The sequence below is a fragment of the Orcinus orca genome, chromosome 6 (genome assembly GCF_937001465.1).
Source record: "Orcinus orca chromosome 6, mOrcOrc1.1, whole genome shotgun sequence".
NCBI lineage: Eukaryota > Metazoa > Chordata > Mammalia > Artiodactyla > Delphinidae > Orcinus > Orcinus orca.
The window spans coordinates 84,318,602-84,335,390 of NC_064564.1; the positions used below are offsets into that span (position 1 = coordinate 84,318,602).

Here is a 16,789-nt window from a genome sequence, read left to right on the forward strand (position 1 = left end):
AAACCCAGAAAAATTATTTCCATTAAAGATTAACTTCAGGAATTTACTATGCATAAATTCCCAAAACCAATGTATGGGGTCCTAGTTAATTAAAATCAGCAAAACTTGCCATGTTCTTAATAAAAATGTTTCTCTTCCTCTAGATACTAGAGAGAAATTTTGAGCTACATAAAGGAATGAAGAGCATTAGAAATGCTTAACATGTGGGTAAATATAAAACACATTGTTGGGACTTCCCTGGTGGTGCAGTGGTTAAGAATCCACCTGCCAATGCAGGGGACATGGGTTTGAGCCCTGGTCTGGGAAGATCCCACATGTTGTGGAGCAACTAAGCCCAAGAGTCACAACTACTGAGCCCACGTGCTGCAACTACTGAAACCCACGTGCCTAGAGCCTGTGCTCCGCAACAAGAGAAGCCACTGCAATGAGAAGCCCATGCACCACAACGAAGAGTAGCCCCCGCTCGCCACAACTAGAGAGAGCTCGCGCGCAGCAACAAAGACCCAACACAGCCAATAAATAAATTTAAAACACATTGTTTCTCATTTTATAATCTCTTATTTAAATAATTGACTATTTAAAGCAAAATAATAACTGTGTGGAAGCAAAATGTATGATAACATTAGCACAAAAGATGGGAGGGGAAAATGGAAGTATATTGGTGTCACGTTCTTACATTTGACATGAAGTATTATTATTATTTTTTTTTTTTTTCCGGTACGTGAGCCTCTCACTGTTGTGGCCTCTCCCGTTGCAGAGCACAGGCTCCGGACGCGCAGGCTCACCGGCCATGGCTCACGGGCCTAGCCGCTCTGCGGCATGTGGGATCTTCCCAGACCGGGGCACGAACCCGCGTCTCCTGCATCAGCAGGCGGACTCTCAACCACTGCGCCACCAGGGAAACCCAGTGATTATTATTTGAAGGTGGAGTGTAATAAGTTAAACTGTATACTATAAACCCCAGCGCACCTACTGAAAAATAAAGCAAAGAAGTAGAGCTGATAAGCCAATAGAGGAGATAAAATGAAATCATAAAAACAACACTCCAAACACTTTATTATTATAAAAGAAGGTAGGAAAAGTGGAAAAAAGGAAAAAGGAACAAATGGAGAAAATAGAAAACAAATTGCAAGATAGATTTAAACTCACCCATATCAATAGTTGTATTAAATCAAAAGGATCTAAACATTCCAATTAAAAGACAAATTGTCAGATTAAATTAAAAAGAAAAAAAGCAACCAACTATATGATTTCTACAGGAAACTTACTTTAAATATAAAACAAATTAAAAGTAAAATGATGGGGAAATTATACTACACAAAGATGAATCAAAAGATTTGATGGGGTTTATTTATCTAAAAGATGTTTTTGAGCTCAGGACAAAATCATTGGCCAGTAACATTTTTTTAAAGTTCCATTTTAAAGATGACCTCTAAGCATTAACCTTTGTTTAGAATGAAAGATAATTACACCAGCACTGTACAACAGAACTATGTAAACGCCAGAGTGAACCACATATGTAAGTTTTCTAAAAGGCACATTAAAAAAGTAAAAAGAATAATGGTGGCTACATGTTGTTATACGTTTGTCCAAACCCACAGAATGTGTTAACACCAAGAATGAACCCTAAGGTAAATTATGGACTTTGGGTGATAATGCTGTGTCAATGCAGGTTGATCAGTTGCAACAAACGTACCACTGTGGTGTGGGATGTTGATAGTGGAGGAGTCTGTGTATATGTTGTTATGCTGAGAAAGGGGGTGTATGGGAAATCTCTGTACCTTCTGCTTAGTTTTTCTGTGAACCTAAATCTGCTCTAAAAAATAAAGCCTATGTAAAACAAAAACAAGTTAAAAAAAAAGGTGAAATTAATGTTAGTAACATTTTACATTATTGTTTTCATACTAAGTCTTCCAAATCTGGTTCCAGCACATGTCAACTTGGACTTGCCACATCTTAAGTACTCAACAGCCACATGTGGCTAGTGGCTACCATATTAGTGCAACTCTAGGATTTTTGACTCTTCTCTCCTGGGGAGGAGTGGGGAGTAAGGTGGGATGAAGTGATAAAGGTGACTGGGTCTAAATGCTGAGAACCTCTGACACCACGTCGAATAACTGTACATCATTCTATCTTGTAAGTAAAGAGGCGGCCTCTCAGAGGAGCAAGAGAATTGTTGCCACAGCAAATGTTTTAGAAAGATTATTGTAACTTATTCATGTTTTCCTTTTGTAAACCTAAAAGAGAGGGAATAGATACCTAAAAGACATACAAACCAATTTCAGTATATGGACATTGGTTGGAACTTGAAAAACTGTAAAAGGAAATTATGAGACAATAACGAAAATGTAAACTTACTGGATATTTAACATTAGGTATTTTAAAATGTAACTGTGGTTATGTTTTTTTTAAAAGGAAGGGGAATGGAAAAAGGTATTAACATAATTCACAAACGGAAAAGAGAGGGAGAGGAGGAGGGAGAGAGGGACCAGGGTGGAAAACGATTTGATAGCAAGTGAATCCTCTCAAACATACCCCACAGGAGCTGTGGGGGTAAGGGGTGGAGTGGGGACCCACCTCCAAATTGTCTTTTAAAAGTCGAAACCCAACCTGACATTCAAGGCTCTCCATATTTAGATACACAAGCATTTCTCTCCCCACATTTTCCTGATAGGAATAGGTACCTAGAACATCAAAGACACATTGAGGCTACACATGCCAAAGAGCTTTGGTGGCGAATTCGGGCCTCGGGCCCTTGTCAGGGGACCGTGTCCGCGGCAGATTCCCTCCAATTTCAGGAGTTGTCCCAGGTGGCACGCCTTCTTTGGGTGTGAGGCAGCGTCTGGCAGAAAGGATTTTAAGACCATTGAAGGTACGTGAAAGGGACAAGTCCTTTTGGTTCAGCCTTGGCTTATGCCCCAGTTCTCAGGCGAACTTGCAGTGTGACCTGGAGCAGATGGTCTCTTCTCTGAGCGTCAGTGACCACATCTGCAAACCTCGGGAGGACCAGGCGTTCCAAGGGCGGTTCCAGCTCTTACATCCTCCGACTCCCCTCTTGGAGAACGCTGGCTGCGGTACTCCGCGGCAGAAGCCGACACACAGCTGGGCCTTAACAAAGAGCCCGGGTCTCGGGCAGGTTCCCGCCCCCAGCAGGTTTTGGAAAGTCTGTGCGGCCGAGGGGCGGGGCTTCAGCACGCCGCAGCCAATCACCAAGGGCTCAGGCCGCCGGGGCGGGGCCTCCGCGAGCTGCGGCGGCGGGCAGGCTGGGTCCGAGCATCCCGCGGCTCCGGACCCCCCGGCCCGGACATGGCGACCGTCCGGGCCTCCCCGCGTGGCGCGCTACTGCTTCTCCTGGCCGTGGCAGGGGTCGCGGAGGTGGCAGGGGGCCTGGACCCGGGCAGTGCGGGTGAGTAACTGCTGGAGCAGCGGTTCGGGGCGGTTCGGAGCGGCCGCCTCAGCGCTCCAAGATGGCGCGGGGCAGGGGGCGGGGGTGCCGGCGACCCCCAGACCCGGCCCAAGTCCGGTGACCCGGGGTCTGGAGGTCCCAGCAGGCTGCAGGAGGAGCTGAGGCGGGACGAGCAGGACCCCTCTCCACGCTCGCTCTCCCCTCCCCGATCTGCTGAACTGGGAGCGGTGACCCGGGTTCGAGGCCTTATTCTGTCACCCATCGAGCAGGGGCCCCCAGCTCAGCCCTTATCCCCTCACCCGGTTCGGGTCACTGTACGAAGAGAGTGAATGCCTTTGCCCAGGATCGTCGCGAGGGTCGGATAGGATTTATGAGGTGCCGCCGCCTTACCCCCGCCCTGGCCAGTTATTGTTGCTTGTTCCTTGACCCGCGGTTCAGAAAGGCCGACCTCGGGCAGCGAGCATTGATGGGCCCTGCAGCCTGCCTGACTTCTGAAGTCTCAGAAGAGAATAGATCCAAGCCTCCTAAATCCGATTCTGCTGCCGTTCGCTGTGGGTATGCTGTGTGTCCAAGACAGCGCTGGGCTCTGGCAGGAGACAGATTAAAATTCAGTAAACTGACTCTTTGGGGGCTTACTGGCTTGAGGAAAGTTTAGTTCTTGCTCTAGAGGAATTAGACCACTAGTGGATAGCAAGCTGTTCAGTGCTTATTGAGTGTCTCTCACGTGCTGGGCTTTTAGGAGTTGTTGCCATCTCCTGCTCTCCAGCAGCTCTGGCTAGGAGGTGGGGTGCAACAAGACATGAGCAGCTCGAATTCAAGGCAGAAGGGTCCAGAGGAGATGAAGGGCTGTGAGTGCACAGAGGGAGAGAGATGATGGATGATGTCCACCTAGGGCAGGAAGAAAATTGAGTGATGCCCCAACTGCACTAGATATTAAAAGATGGCTGGGATTTATACATGCAAAAGTGGTGGAGAAGTGCATTGCTTACAGGGAGACACACCTAGAAAGAGCAAAATCAGTCTCAAGGTTATAAGGTAGCTTACAATGTTAAAGGTTTTTTTTGTTTTTTTTAAGTCAAGAGTATTTGAAGAAAGGAGAGGATTGTCAGGAACCTGGGGTTAGATAGTTAATTATAATTGGATTCTAACAAGCTGTTAATTAGACAAATCAAAGGAGAGAGAGAGAGAATGCTGTGTATTCGTGGCTAAATCAGCTTACCTTTCTGGGTCCCATTTTTCTCATTAAGTTAAAGAAATTGAACTAAAGCACTTTCAAAGTTATGGTTCATTAGAAAATTAGTCGTCCATTCTTATTCTACAACTAGTCAATTCTGTGGGAGATAGCAGGGTAGAACATAGTTAAGAATATTTGAACAAATTAGTTAGCTTTAGTCTCTTTGTGCTTTAGTATCCACATTTATTGTATACAGAAATTCTCATAGATTTTATTGTGAGAATTGAGGTAATACGTGTATAGCATTTAGAATAGCATATAGTAAGCACTGAAATGTTAGCTCTTAAGGTTGGGAAACACTGTACGCTGTACCCCTCTCTTATAAATTCACAAACACGTTAGATTCATAATAATTCGCAAGTATTCCTGTAGTAAAGAAACTTGTTGCTGGGAGAATAGAGAAATGGGGAACTGACTGCTGATGGGTATGGGGTTTCTTTTAGGGTGATGAAAATGTTCAGAATTGGAAAGTGGTGAGCACAGTTCTGTAAATGTACTAAAAACAACTGAATTGTGCACTTCAAAAGGATGAATTTTGTGGTATATGATTGTTAAAAGATAAACTGAGGCATATTAAAATGTTAAGAGTTTGAGCAAAAATTGATTTGAATTGGGCAGTGCCAAATGGGAAGTAACAGGAGCTAGGGGATTATGAAATAGGTGGAAACAAAGCAAGGAAATATTCGATTGGTTATAGCTTGAGCAGGTGCCTTATTTGGGAAAGTCCAGGTGGCTGTTTGCGATTGATTGTCCTTAGAGTTCTGATTTCTTAACCTTGGGGCACTATAGGCTTAGGTTTTGGCTTGCTTAGGTAGGCTACTGAGGCATTGAAGCTGCCTCAGTCTGATGGCCTCCTTGTTTTATTAATTTAACATGATTTATATCTCAATAAAATTATTATGCAAAGAAAGAAAGAAACTTGTTTGCTTAAAGAACTCTTTTTTTCTTCATAACACCTAATGCACACTTTAGAAAATTCTGGGCTAGATGATTTCTAAAGGCCCTACCAATTCAAAAAGTCCATGACAATATAGAGTTTGCATTGTTTGGTAAGAAGAAAAATTCCAAGTTTGATGTAAAAGTGAGATTTGTCCCTTGTACTAAATTCTTAGGCATATATTGCCTGGTTCCTTACATAAAGGACGTTGAGTAATACAATGGACAAAGGCTTCCACTGTGGATTTGTATAAACTGTGGAAAACGTTCTTCAATCCTAAACAAAAATTAAGAACACAATATTAAATTGTATTTCATTGAAGGCCTGACCTATATTCCTGCTCAGACAGTCTTCTTTCCCATCTCCTTACCCCATCCAAAGTTGGGTACTCCTGTCTCCTCAGGTATAAAGCGTTACACAAGTCTCATCCGTTCTGACTTGGAGATTTTTGTTCCTGTTGGGGGAGAGGGGGTGAGGGAAGGAATCATTTGACTTGCTCAATTATTATTTTCTCCTGTGAAGTTTGGCCACACCCTCCTCATTGGAGTAATGCCACACTTCCTATCCTGTGTACTTTCTGGTCTCCTCAACACCCCCAGCTCTCCTCCCCAGCACCTCTAGTGTTCCCTTTGGAGGATGAGATGGAACCCTATGCTGCAGTCTCAGGATCTGTGTGTCGTGGCACCTGATATTAGCTCTGTTTCTATTTAAGATATTTTCTAATAGTACAAAAGAGAGAAAGATGTAACATTAAGGGCTAGGTTTCAATAAGTTGACATTTAAGAAATTATGTAATAGCCTAGAATCCTGAAAAAGAATGTAATGAATTTTAAGTTAGAAAAAGCAACCGCCTATCTGGAGGAATGTAATAAGAAGCAGATTCTCTTCCCTAAGAACTATCTTGGCCCACACTGTACAAAGAGCTACAGTTGGTGATAGACCAGATATGACAGTTTATTCTGGTGTGCTACTAAAAGTTTCTATCTTATATCCATAGATTTAAACAGTCTTTCATTAACCATACTTTTCACCATATGCCACTTCTGGAAGAAAGTGGGACAATATCAAGGAGGTGGTTTTTATTTATTATAAATGTGTTTTTTTAAAAGAGCAAAACAGATACTACAGGGGTTTGTTTATTCAAAAAATATTTGCATGCTCAGTATATGCCAGGCACTGTTCTATATGCAGGGTTGCTGCTCTCAAGGGGCTTACTCTAGCAGAGGGGAGACAGACAATAAACAGTTAAATAAAATGATTTCTGGTAGGGTTAAATATGCTGTGAAGGAAATACATAGATGGTAGCGTAGAGCAACAGTCCCCAACCTTTTTGGCACCAGGGACCGGTTTCGTGGAAGACAGTTTTTCCACGGGGTGGGGGGCGGGGGGAGGGGGATGGTTGATTCGGTAATGCTAGCAGTGGGGGAGCAGCAGCTGAAGCTTCACTCGCTCACGCTCCACTCACCTCCTGCTGTGCGGCCCAGTTCCTAACGGGGCCGTTACTAACAGACCATGGGCTACCAGTCCATGGCCAGGGGTTGGGGACCCCTGGCGTAGAGGGGAGTGGTTCTTAACATAGTGATGACAAGAATGGCTTCTTTGAGAAGTTAAGGTTCTGAACTGAAATCTGAAGACCGAAGGTGCTGTCCTTAGAAAAGGCCCGGGTGGAGACCAGGAAGTACATAGGCCCTAAGGCAAGAAAGAACAGTAGGTCAGTATGGTTGCAACATAGTGAGCAGGAGAGTAAACCAGGGCTAGATGGTGCTGGGCCTTGCAAAAAGCCACGTAAGGACTGTGGATTTTATTCTATATGCAAATAAAAACCAATGGACTTTTAAGTAAGAGATAAGTGCTTTGATTTCTATTTTAGATCACGTGGGCTGCTGAATGAAAAAAAGTGATCGTAATAGGGTAGGAGTAAAAGCAGAGCTACTAGAAGCCCATTTAGTAGTCGAAGCAGGAGATAATGTCTTACCGTAGAGTGGTGGTGGAGATAGAAGAGGAGAGAGTCAAGATATATTGCTGTTGGATTGGATGCGGGAAGTGAGCGAAGGAGGCAGTAAAGATTATTTATAGATTTTTACCTTGAGCAACTTAGTGAAAAGTAATGCTATTTACTGAGGTTGAGAAGATGGGGAGGACCAAGTTGGAGGGTTGGCAGGTGAGTCAGGAAAAGAATCAAAATTTCCGTTTTTGTATGTGTTTAAGATGGATATTAGGAATAACTCCCCTTGGTCCATTGCTTTCTAAACTTAATTTCATGCCTGTAAGTATTCCATTCAGCAGATATTTGTTAAGGAGTTAATAGTGCCAGACACTGATAGGCACTAGGTATATAATGTGGTAAGCAAAAACAGACATGGTCTCTGCTTTCGCGGGGTTTAAGGTTTAGTGAGAACATCAGACATTAAATATCACCAAAAAGTGTATAATATCTACACTGCTAATATTTATGTGGTTATATTAGTACATATCCATTTATATTCTAAATCTGAATGTATTTGAGGAAAAATGTGATTTAGTCAAGTAACGGGTGCCGTAGAGCACATAGATTACATGAAGAAGACTTCAAGAAAAGTATTAAGAGAAACATTTTGACCATGGACTATACCATTGGGAGCCAGACATTAATGTTTTCAGATCCCTTGTTTTACAGGTGGGTGTCCTATGGCATAGAATGGGGAAGGGAATTATCTGAGAGTACTGGGTATTAGCATCTGCAGGGAGGATCTGAGGAGTCATTTGCTTTAGTTGTTTCATAATTATGAATGATAATGTGTTAAGGCTCTTCTGACCCCCAAAAGAACAGAAACCAAGGTTGCTCAGGATTAGGGAGCTAGTTATATAGCATCTAACAGGGAACATATGGAAATCCAAGCATAGGAAATTGAGCACAGCTCAACCTCAGGAACTGCTGTGGGAACTGGAAAGCTGCCAGCAACCAAGACTACTTTTAGAGACAGTCTCTCTCTACCTCTCATAGAGTCTGTCTGTACATCTCTTGCATTTCACACTCTCCACCAACCAGCTTCCTCATTTTACTCATGGTTTCTGCACACCATAAAACTTCCTCAGCCCCAGCTCATCTTGACCTTATAGTTGCAGAGCCCACCACCAACTGGCTGTATACCTCTGTGCCTGTGCATATGATTGGGTCCAGCTTATCTTCTGACCTGGGTCAAAAACTCATATGATGTTTGCTAAATCATGGCTTGGTCACCGTGTGAAATATGGTATGGCAGTGGTATAGTGGGAGAAATAAACTTTTTGTACTTTATTTTCTGATTAAAAAGGCATTGTATAAATAGGAAATTATTACTTATTAACCAATGAATAAATACAAATTTTCAAGCTGAGCACTGTGCTAAATGGGTACAAGAAGTTTCTGTTCAATCTGGAGATACCATTAGTACACACATGAAATTATTAGAGTTAAGTGTTAAAGCTTCCAGTTCTGACTGGAATCGTAAGACATTAAATAACCAAAAAACCAACATAGCCTGGAGTTGTTGGAGAAGAAAGGCTTACTAAGAGTTGAGATGAGATTTCAGCCTTGAAAGATGTTTAGGATTTATGTCAGCAGGAAAGAGGGCACTAAGCACTTCAGGCAGAAGGCTGTGTTCAAGGTAAATGTAGGCTTTCCTTGTTAAAAAGTAATAGAAGATCAGGGAAGGGGAGGTAAGAAGACGACTTGGAAAATTTAGAACTGGAATAGCAGGAAGCCACTGTAGGCCCTTAGATTAGAAGAGTGACATCATGAAAGGTCTATTTAAAAAATTAATCTGGCACTCATTGATAATAGAAGAGAATGAGCATAATTGGCTGTTGTAGCAGTGCAGTATGAGGCAAGCAATGGAGAAGGATATCCATCTGTCTAGATAAATAAAGCGGTATGACAAGATGTTAGCAGTGTTGAATCCAGGTGGTGGGTATATAAATAATCAGTTTATTGTTTGGCTCTTCCTTGGCTGATGATATATTTTATGTATATACACAAACATATATATCATTGAAGGGATAAATGTGACAATTGTAAGAATGCATTTATAAGTTAAAGTTGCAGTTGTCATTTAAATGTTTTTAAAGTGATTGTCAATTTCCAGGCCGTTATAGAAAAAAACATTTGATTAAAAGTAAGATGAGATTTTTAAAATTAATGTATCTTTTTTATTTGAAATGACTGTCTTTTTTATTTGAAATGACTGTTTTCCGCTATCAACTTGGATTTAGTTTTTTCCCCTTCAATAGTGCAGGATATATATATTCTGTTCTAGTAATTCTCTAGGAATACATTAATTAGAAGGAATCTTTATTTTCTTTAGAAAAGAAAACAAGACTGGCTTTTCATTAACCAAATTGAATTACAGCTTTTGGGAGGCTTCTGTGGCAAAATCTCTTTTAACTTCAAAAATCCTATAATTCTGTGAATATTTTAGCTTTAGATTAGGGTGTGTATTTGTTTTTTTTAAATGCTGGTTGGTCTTAGAAGTTGCATTTTTCCCTTGTGGCTGGAGCATGTGCTTCCTGCTTACTTGCCTATCTTTAGTAGACATGTGGTCCAAACCAGCAGACAAACCTTGATGTTTCTAATTATTGGATGATTCTACTCGCATATTTCTAGGTTACATTAATACCTTCTTAAACCCAATATACATGGCCTTTAGTAATCAGTTTTTGGTTTTTATTAATTTTATAATTACAGACTTTTGGAATAAGAATGCAAAATATGACGCTCTTCCTTATGTCTCTAATAAGGATAACACCTGTGCTATTTATTTTCATCCTGTCAATATCAAGTGTTATTTTGAACTAATTTACCTTTATCTGCTCAGTTCCATTTTATGAAAATAACCAGAGTTTTAAACTATTCTTGAAGAGCTAGAAACTAGGTTAGAATTAAATTATAAAAACAAAACATTTCTAGAATTCACAATGTCTTCTCTTGTATAAACCATTAGGCTTTGGAGAGTTTTTTTGCACTCTAATAGTTCAGTGACCCAATTAATCCATTTTAAAAGCTCTAAAAAAGACAGAGACCTTTAATTGCCACATTACTTGCGTTTGAATCCTCTGCCCTCATTCTTAATGAAGGCATATGACTTGATATCTATTTGTAGATATTTATTTCTTAAAAAATATGCAGTGTTTAAGCTTCTAGTAAGTTTTTGTTGTTTCAAAGAAAGAAAAATGTAACGATGACTAAGGTTAAAAATAAAGTGTGGAAAATGTGATGGAGTGTAGGTCCCCTAGCCTGTTCTAGGAGGGTGGCAGTCCTCTCAAGGGAGGAAATGCACTATTACAGAGGAATGCTTGGTTGGGAGGGGAAAGGGCATTATTACCAGAAGACTTCAGGCTGTTCTCTTTAATCCCATTTTGTCAGAAATTTCAGAAGACTTTTGGAAAGACTAGAAGGAAATATGTCAAAATGTCAACACACGTTCTGGCAGGACAGTGGGAATATTAGGTCATTTTTCTTCTTATTTTCCAAATTTTGGGGTTTCTTAATGAAAAAATGAATTATTTTAAAATTGTAACTTTGGTGGTCACTCCACTATAAATTTGACCTTCACCATTAAATAGGAAAAAAACAGGCCTTTATATTTTTAATAAAACCTTTCATTGTTATTGGAGTTTTAATTATGACATGTTTTATGTTTCTGTTCTAAATAGACCTTTGCTCCAAGAAACTTTTTTCCAAAAATCCTTAGGCCCAAGTCAGACTCTTGTCTGCCTGACTGTTTACTTCTTGCTAAGCCTGTGCTTATTGGGACCATATGTTATCCTGAGCTATCTTTGCTCTTGATCAGCTGGATTTTCTGCCCTCCTGTGACCTTTGTTGTTGGAGGATAGTAGAAAGTGGCAACAACTTGAGCACTTCAAAAGAGCACATCAGTATCACACAGGAGACTCGCCCCCTTTTTTTCCTGCCTGTCTTCTCCATTCTAATGAGGCTGGGGACATAACAGAATCTTAGAAGAGGGGGTTGGCATGGTGTGGCATGGCAGGGGAGAAGGGGTGTTGTGAGAAAGTCTCATGAGTGATTGCGCCCTCCCTCGAGTTAGTAGCTTCTAAGAAAGCAACTACAGCCTATAAACAAGGAATTTTTAAAATTTCTGAAACTTAATGGAATTTCTATATGTTTTTCAGAATTTTAAAGTCAAATGTTTAGAACTTTAAGACAGCTTTTCCCACATAGTATTAGAAAGCCAGCCCCACAATAGTCTTTTATGAAACTAAACTATAGTGATATAATGTCACTATAATATCACTATATATCACAGTAATATCATATACCCTGTCATTGTTTTATGGATTAACAGTGATTGGTTTTGAACTTAAAGGAGTTGGTAAGAGCTAAAGAGGACCTTTTTTATTCATTCATTTCTCCCCAATACTAATCCTACCTTCAATCAAAAAAGCTCTGCTTTCACGTATACTGAAATTATATAGATTTCATTTAAAGAGATTATGTTGCATATATATATATATAAAACCATTGTATTGATCTAGCTGCCTGAAATATAATATTTTTATGTCCTTGTCTCTTTTGACTTAGCAGTCTAAACAGTCACTGATCAATGTAGTATCTTTTTTTTCCAGTCAGCATCACTCTAGAATAGTAACATGCCCCTGCTGATTATCTCTATCACCAATTTGTTAATTTCTCTGGGCCCATAATACTGCTTGGCAAATGTTTCCTTTTCTCTGATATTTCTCAAATTGGCATTCTGAAATGTTAATACGTGGCATGAAAAAAAGTATTCTGTGCTCTGAGAAATCTGTCTACTTAGATCCCTTTTTAGGAGATTAATGATGCATATTAACATATTAAAGCCTACATAAAATCCTACAGAAAAGAATTCTCTTTAATTTTTTAATCCTTTGTTTCCCAATTTATTTGAACATGAAACATTTTCTCTTGAGGGATAGATATTAACAATTCATGAAACAGTGTTTCATAGAACAGAAGTTTGAGAAACATTTATAGTTGCCTTCTTTATTCTCTACGATGGCTGTTCCAGACCTCTACAACCTCACCTCAAGCCCAACGCCATCTCAATCCTTTTTGTTTTCAGACCTAATCTCTACTTCACTGAGATAATGGAGGCTTACATGTAACATGTCCAAAACAAAATTCACTATCTTTTTATCATTTAACCTTACATTATAGGTATAATAATAGAATATAGCCCATAGGGTAATAATGAGGGTTGAATGAGATAATACATAAAGCAAGCAGTAAAATTCTGGCATGTAGAAAGTACACAGTACCTAGTAACTGCTATTACAAAATGACAGTCTCCCCTATTAGGTTGTAAGCTTCTTGAAGGCAAAAACCACATTCTCCAACACAGCACCGTCCTTGACTTGAAATAGGTACTCAGCAAAGGTTTGTTGAGTTAAAATGGATAGTAATAGTAATAATTGTTGAATAAATGGTTTGTGTAACCATCTGGCTTAGCTTAATCATCATGTTTATTTAACAGTAGGCAACATCAGGTGTTTATTTTTTCTCCCTAGGTGCGCTGTGTTGTAATCATTCAAAGGATAACCAAATGTGCCGCGATGTATGTGAGCAGGTAAGCTTACATAATAATTGTAGAAGGTATTATTTAGTATAATTGTTTTGGAGAAATCTGCTGGGCAGCACTTAAAACAAGTGTTCAGAGTTCACATCACCAATAATGGAACAAATTAACGTGTGTCTGCTGACATGATGGAGCACAGTATCTTAAGTAGGATTCTTGCCCAAAATACATAACCAGAATCATGAGGAAACAATAGGGCAAACCCAGATTGAGGGATATTCCTCAAAACAACTGCCTGTACCCTTCAGAGGTATCAGTGTTATAAAAACAAAGGCTGGGCTTCCCTGGTGGCGCAGTGGTTGAGAGTCCACCTGCCGATGCAGGGGACACAGGTTCGTGCCCCGGTCCGGGAAGATCCCACATGCCGTGGAGCGGCTGGGCCTGTGAGCCATGGCTGCTGAGCCTGCACGTCCGGAGCCTGTGCTCCGCAACGGGAGAGGCCACAACAGTGAGAGGCCCGTGTATCGCAAAAAAAAAAAAAAAGAGAAAGAAAAACTAACTGGAGATAAATCCTTTTTCATTGTCGTTAGCATTCATAGACTTTACAATCTTGACTATTTGCAGGTAATAATATATGTAATGATTTAAATTTACAGAGACATCAAATTACAGTTGCATTAATTAAAGTTGTAGTTGGAAGTGAGCCAACTAGCCTGATGAGTGAACTTGTCAACCCCTCAGCAGCTTTATTTAAAAGATGGCTTTGTCTCTATTTTATGGAATTCTGTGGATAAGTTTTTGCTACAGTGCTATTCACAAAGTTGTTCTTCACCAATATAAAGGGTATGGCATAGTCTATTTTTCATTGTGGTCAGTTGACTAAAAGCAGTTTATAGGACAGTTTAGAATAGATTTATTGTTTTTTCTTTTCTGTTTTTTTTTTTTTTCTCCCCTGTACCCTAACAGGTTAACAGCTGGTTTTCTCCATTTTTGATCGTTAGACTTGCCGTATTTAGACTTTGTTGATTATTTGCCAAGCTAACCAACCTTCCAAGAAATATTACCTCACCTTAATTTAGATCTTTCCAAAGGTTTTCCGTTTATAAAGGGAAATTGGAAAATATTCTAGACAATTCATAAATCTAGAGGATAAGTTTACCTCCTCTATTTTCTTATTGAAAAAATGCCACAAAACTTTTTTTTTTTTTTGTCAAATAGATATTCTCCTCAAAAAGTGAATCCCGACTAAAACATCTGTTGCAGCGAGCCCCAGATTATTGCCCTGAAACAATGGTAGGTCTTATTTAACTGAACTATGGAAGCTTTTGTCTAATGAAGCACTCTAATGAGTTACTTTAGATTTAGCAAATCTTTCAGTGTGATTGGGGTTTGTGGTCAAAGTAAAATGTTAGATTTAACTAGGTACTTTAAAAAGATCTTCACACAAATTGCTAGATAGAATATTGTTTTTCATTGTTTATTTTATACCTATGATGTAGGTATATGACATATTCCAGTCTTTAAATTTCATTATAATAGTTTATCTGGAATTGGGAATTTTACTTATTATCATATTTTGACAATTTTATGAAAACCATAATAACTAAGTCTTACATATATTTTGATTTTTAAAAAGTTGGATTTGGGGTAAGGGAAAATGTGTGACTTCTCATTACTTCTGTCTTCCCATTTTCTGGTATATTATAGATACATTGCATGCCTGTCTGAATGTATTGCATGCATGTAACTTAAAATGCCTCTAATGCATGGGCCATCCTCAGCGTTTGGGATACTCATGAGCCAGGCTAAGAAAGTCTGAGCTGGCATGAGGGAGCCTCCTTAGATAAGGTAGCTTGGGTTAAATGGGGGGGAAGGTTGATGATCAAACAGTTCTGACTGACGTATTTTCCTTTAGTCACTCAACAGGCACTTTTATCTCTGTGCTTGGAAACAGTTATCCTAGTAAGCATCCTGAGTAACCATATTTGTCCTTAGTACTCTCAGATGGAAAGATGGGAAAGCAGCAAGCAGCATTTTTACATCTCAGTTCTGTTTTTTCTTCCCTGAATAGCTGGTTGATAGTCATATAGTTCTAGATCATTGATTGTGTAGACACAAACATAATCAAATTAGCTATACATAATTTCTGTAGAAATTTTCATATTTAGGAACTGGTTATCTACATAAAAGTCTTTTGGTGATTACAATTTTAGGTTGAAATTTGGAGTTGTATGAATTCATCTTTGCCAGGTAAGCAATAGAACTGCAACATTTAGCGCTTTATTTTTTGAAACTTATTTTGTGATTGTAAAATCTGTGTCATAGTCCTGAAACCTAATGTTTACCCTTGAATTTCTATCCTCTCCTTCCTGTAGGCACCCAAATTTTCAAATGTATAATTAATTCTCATTCACTCAGTCCTTAATGGTACTCTTGTCTCCACTACTACCATTCTATTGAAACTGGTCTTTGAAAGATCACCAGGATCTCTTGGTTCCTAGATCTTATGGCTTTTTCTCAGTACTTATTCTCTTTGACTTCCCTGTGACACTTGATATGATTGACCACTCCCTCCTTGTGACCTCACCTTGGCCTTGTGACTTTGCCCTCTCTTATCCCCACCTCCCCCACACACCGTCCCCCCCATAACTACCACAGTTATTTCTGTGTGTGGTCCTCTTCCCTTCTCTCTCCACATTCACCCTGGTAACCACATTCCTTCCCAGAACTGTTACCTAATCAGCTCTGGGAAGATAACTTTCAAATCCAAGTCATTGTTCATGACCTCTACACGTCTTTACCTGGATCTATGCATCCAGGTGGCATCTGAAGTGCCAATTCAAAACCAAACTCATCTTATAACTGCTTTCTCTTGTGAATGACACTCTAGACTGGAAGCCCTCAAGTCATTATCTCTGATAGCTTTTTCTTTTTAGCTCATTGACTCTCTTCTTGTAAAATCTTGCATCTGTCCTCACTATTCCTAGTTCAAGCCTTTATGATTACACCTTTGGGGTAGATTATTGCAATAACCTTGTAACTGGTGTTTCAATACACCATAGCTGTCCTCTCCACCCCCTTCAAAAAAAATCCCTCCGGGGATATCCACTTCCATCGGAATAAAGGTCAAACTCCCTAGCCTGGTATTCATGGTCTCCTAGGATTAAAGCTCATTTTCCAGTCCTGGTTAAAGCCAGTGCCTTGAAAAAAAGGGACTATATCTTATGTTTCTCTGAATTCTGAAGGCTCTCACACTGTGTGAAGTTTTCATTTCAAACAAAGTGGACTATTTGCTTCCTAGAATTGCCCACATCCTTGCTTGTTCTCCCAGTTATCCCTCTCCCTAGTGTCTGCAATTATATATGTGTGTATTGTTCCTATCAAATTGTAATCTCCATAAAGGGATAAATCATATATTTTATCTATCTCATAGCCCACAAAATACCTAATAGAGTGCCTTGTACATAATAGGGGTTCAGTGAATGTAAACGCTTGTTGAATAATTTAATATTTTCTAAGAGGCACTGGATATGTGAAAATAGCAGTAAAATGCATTATGGTGTAAAAGTTCACAGAGTTTATGACCTACATTGATTCCATTCAAAATTCTTTCTAAAATATGAGTGATTCTGAATAGCAAGCAGCAAAGATTGAGAGGAAGCTAACTATACTAGGCAATGGGA

General features: G+C 39.7%; 1 protein-coding gene across 2 annotated transcripts in view; it reads left to right on the top strand.

The window, feature by feature from the left end:
* The first annotated feature begins 3,237 nt into the window (after positions 1-3,237).
* RECK (reversion inducing cysteine rich protein with kazal motifs) overlaps positions 3,238-16,789 on the top strand; it is a 72,573-nt gene continuing 59,021 nt past the window's right edge. For both annotated transcript variants that reach the window (XM_033431102.2, XM_004271423.3), the window contains exons 1-4: positions 3,238-3,406; positions 13,099-13,157; positions 14,325-14,399; positions 15,320-15,356. In XM_033431102.2, coding sequence (XP_033286993.1) covers positions 3,307-3,406; positions 13,099-13,157; positions 14,325-14,399; positions 15,320-15,356 — 271 coding nt within the window. In that variant the 5' untranslated portion in view covers positions 3,238-3,306. The remainder of the gene's footprint in view (positions 3,407-13,098; positions 13,158-14,324; positions 14,400-15,319; positions 15,357-16,789) is intronic.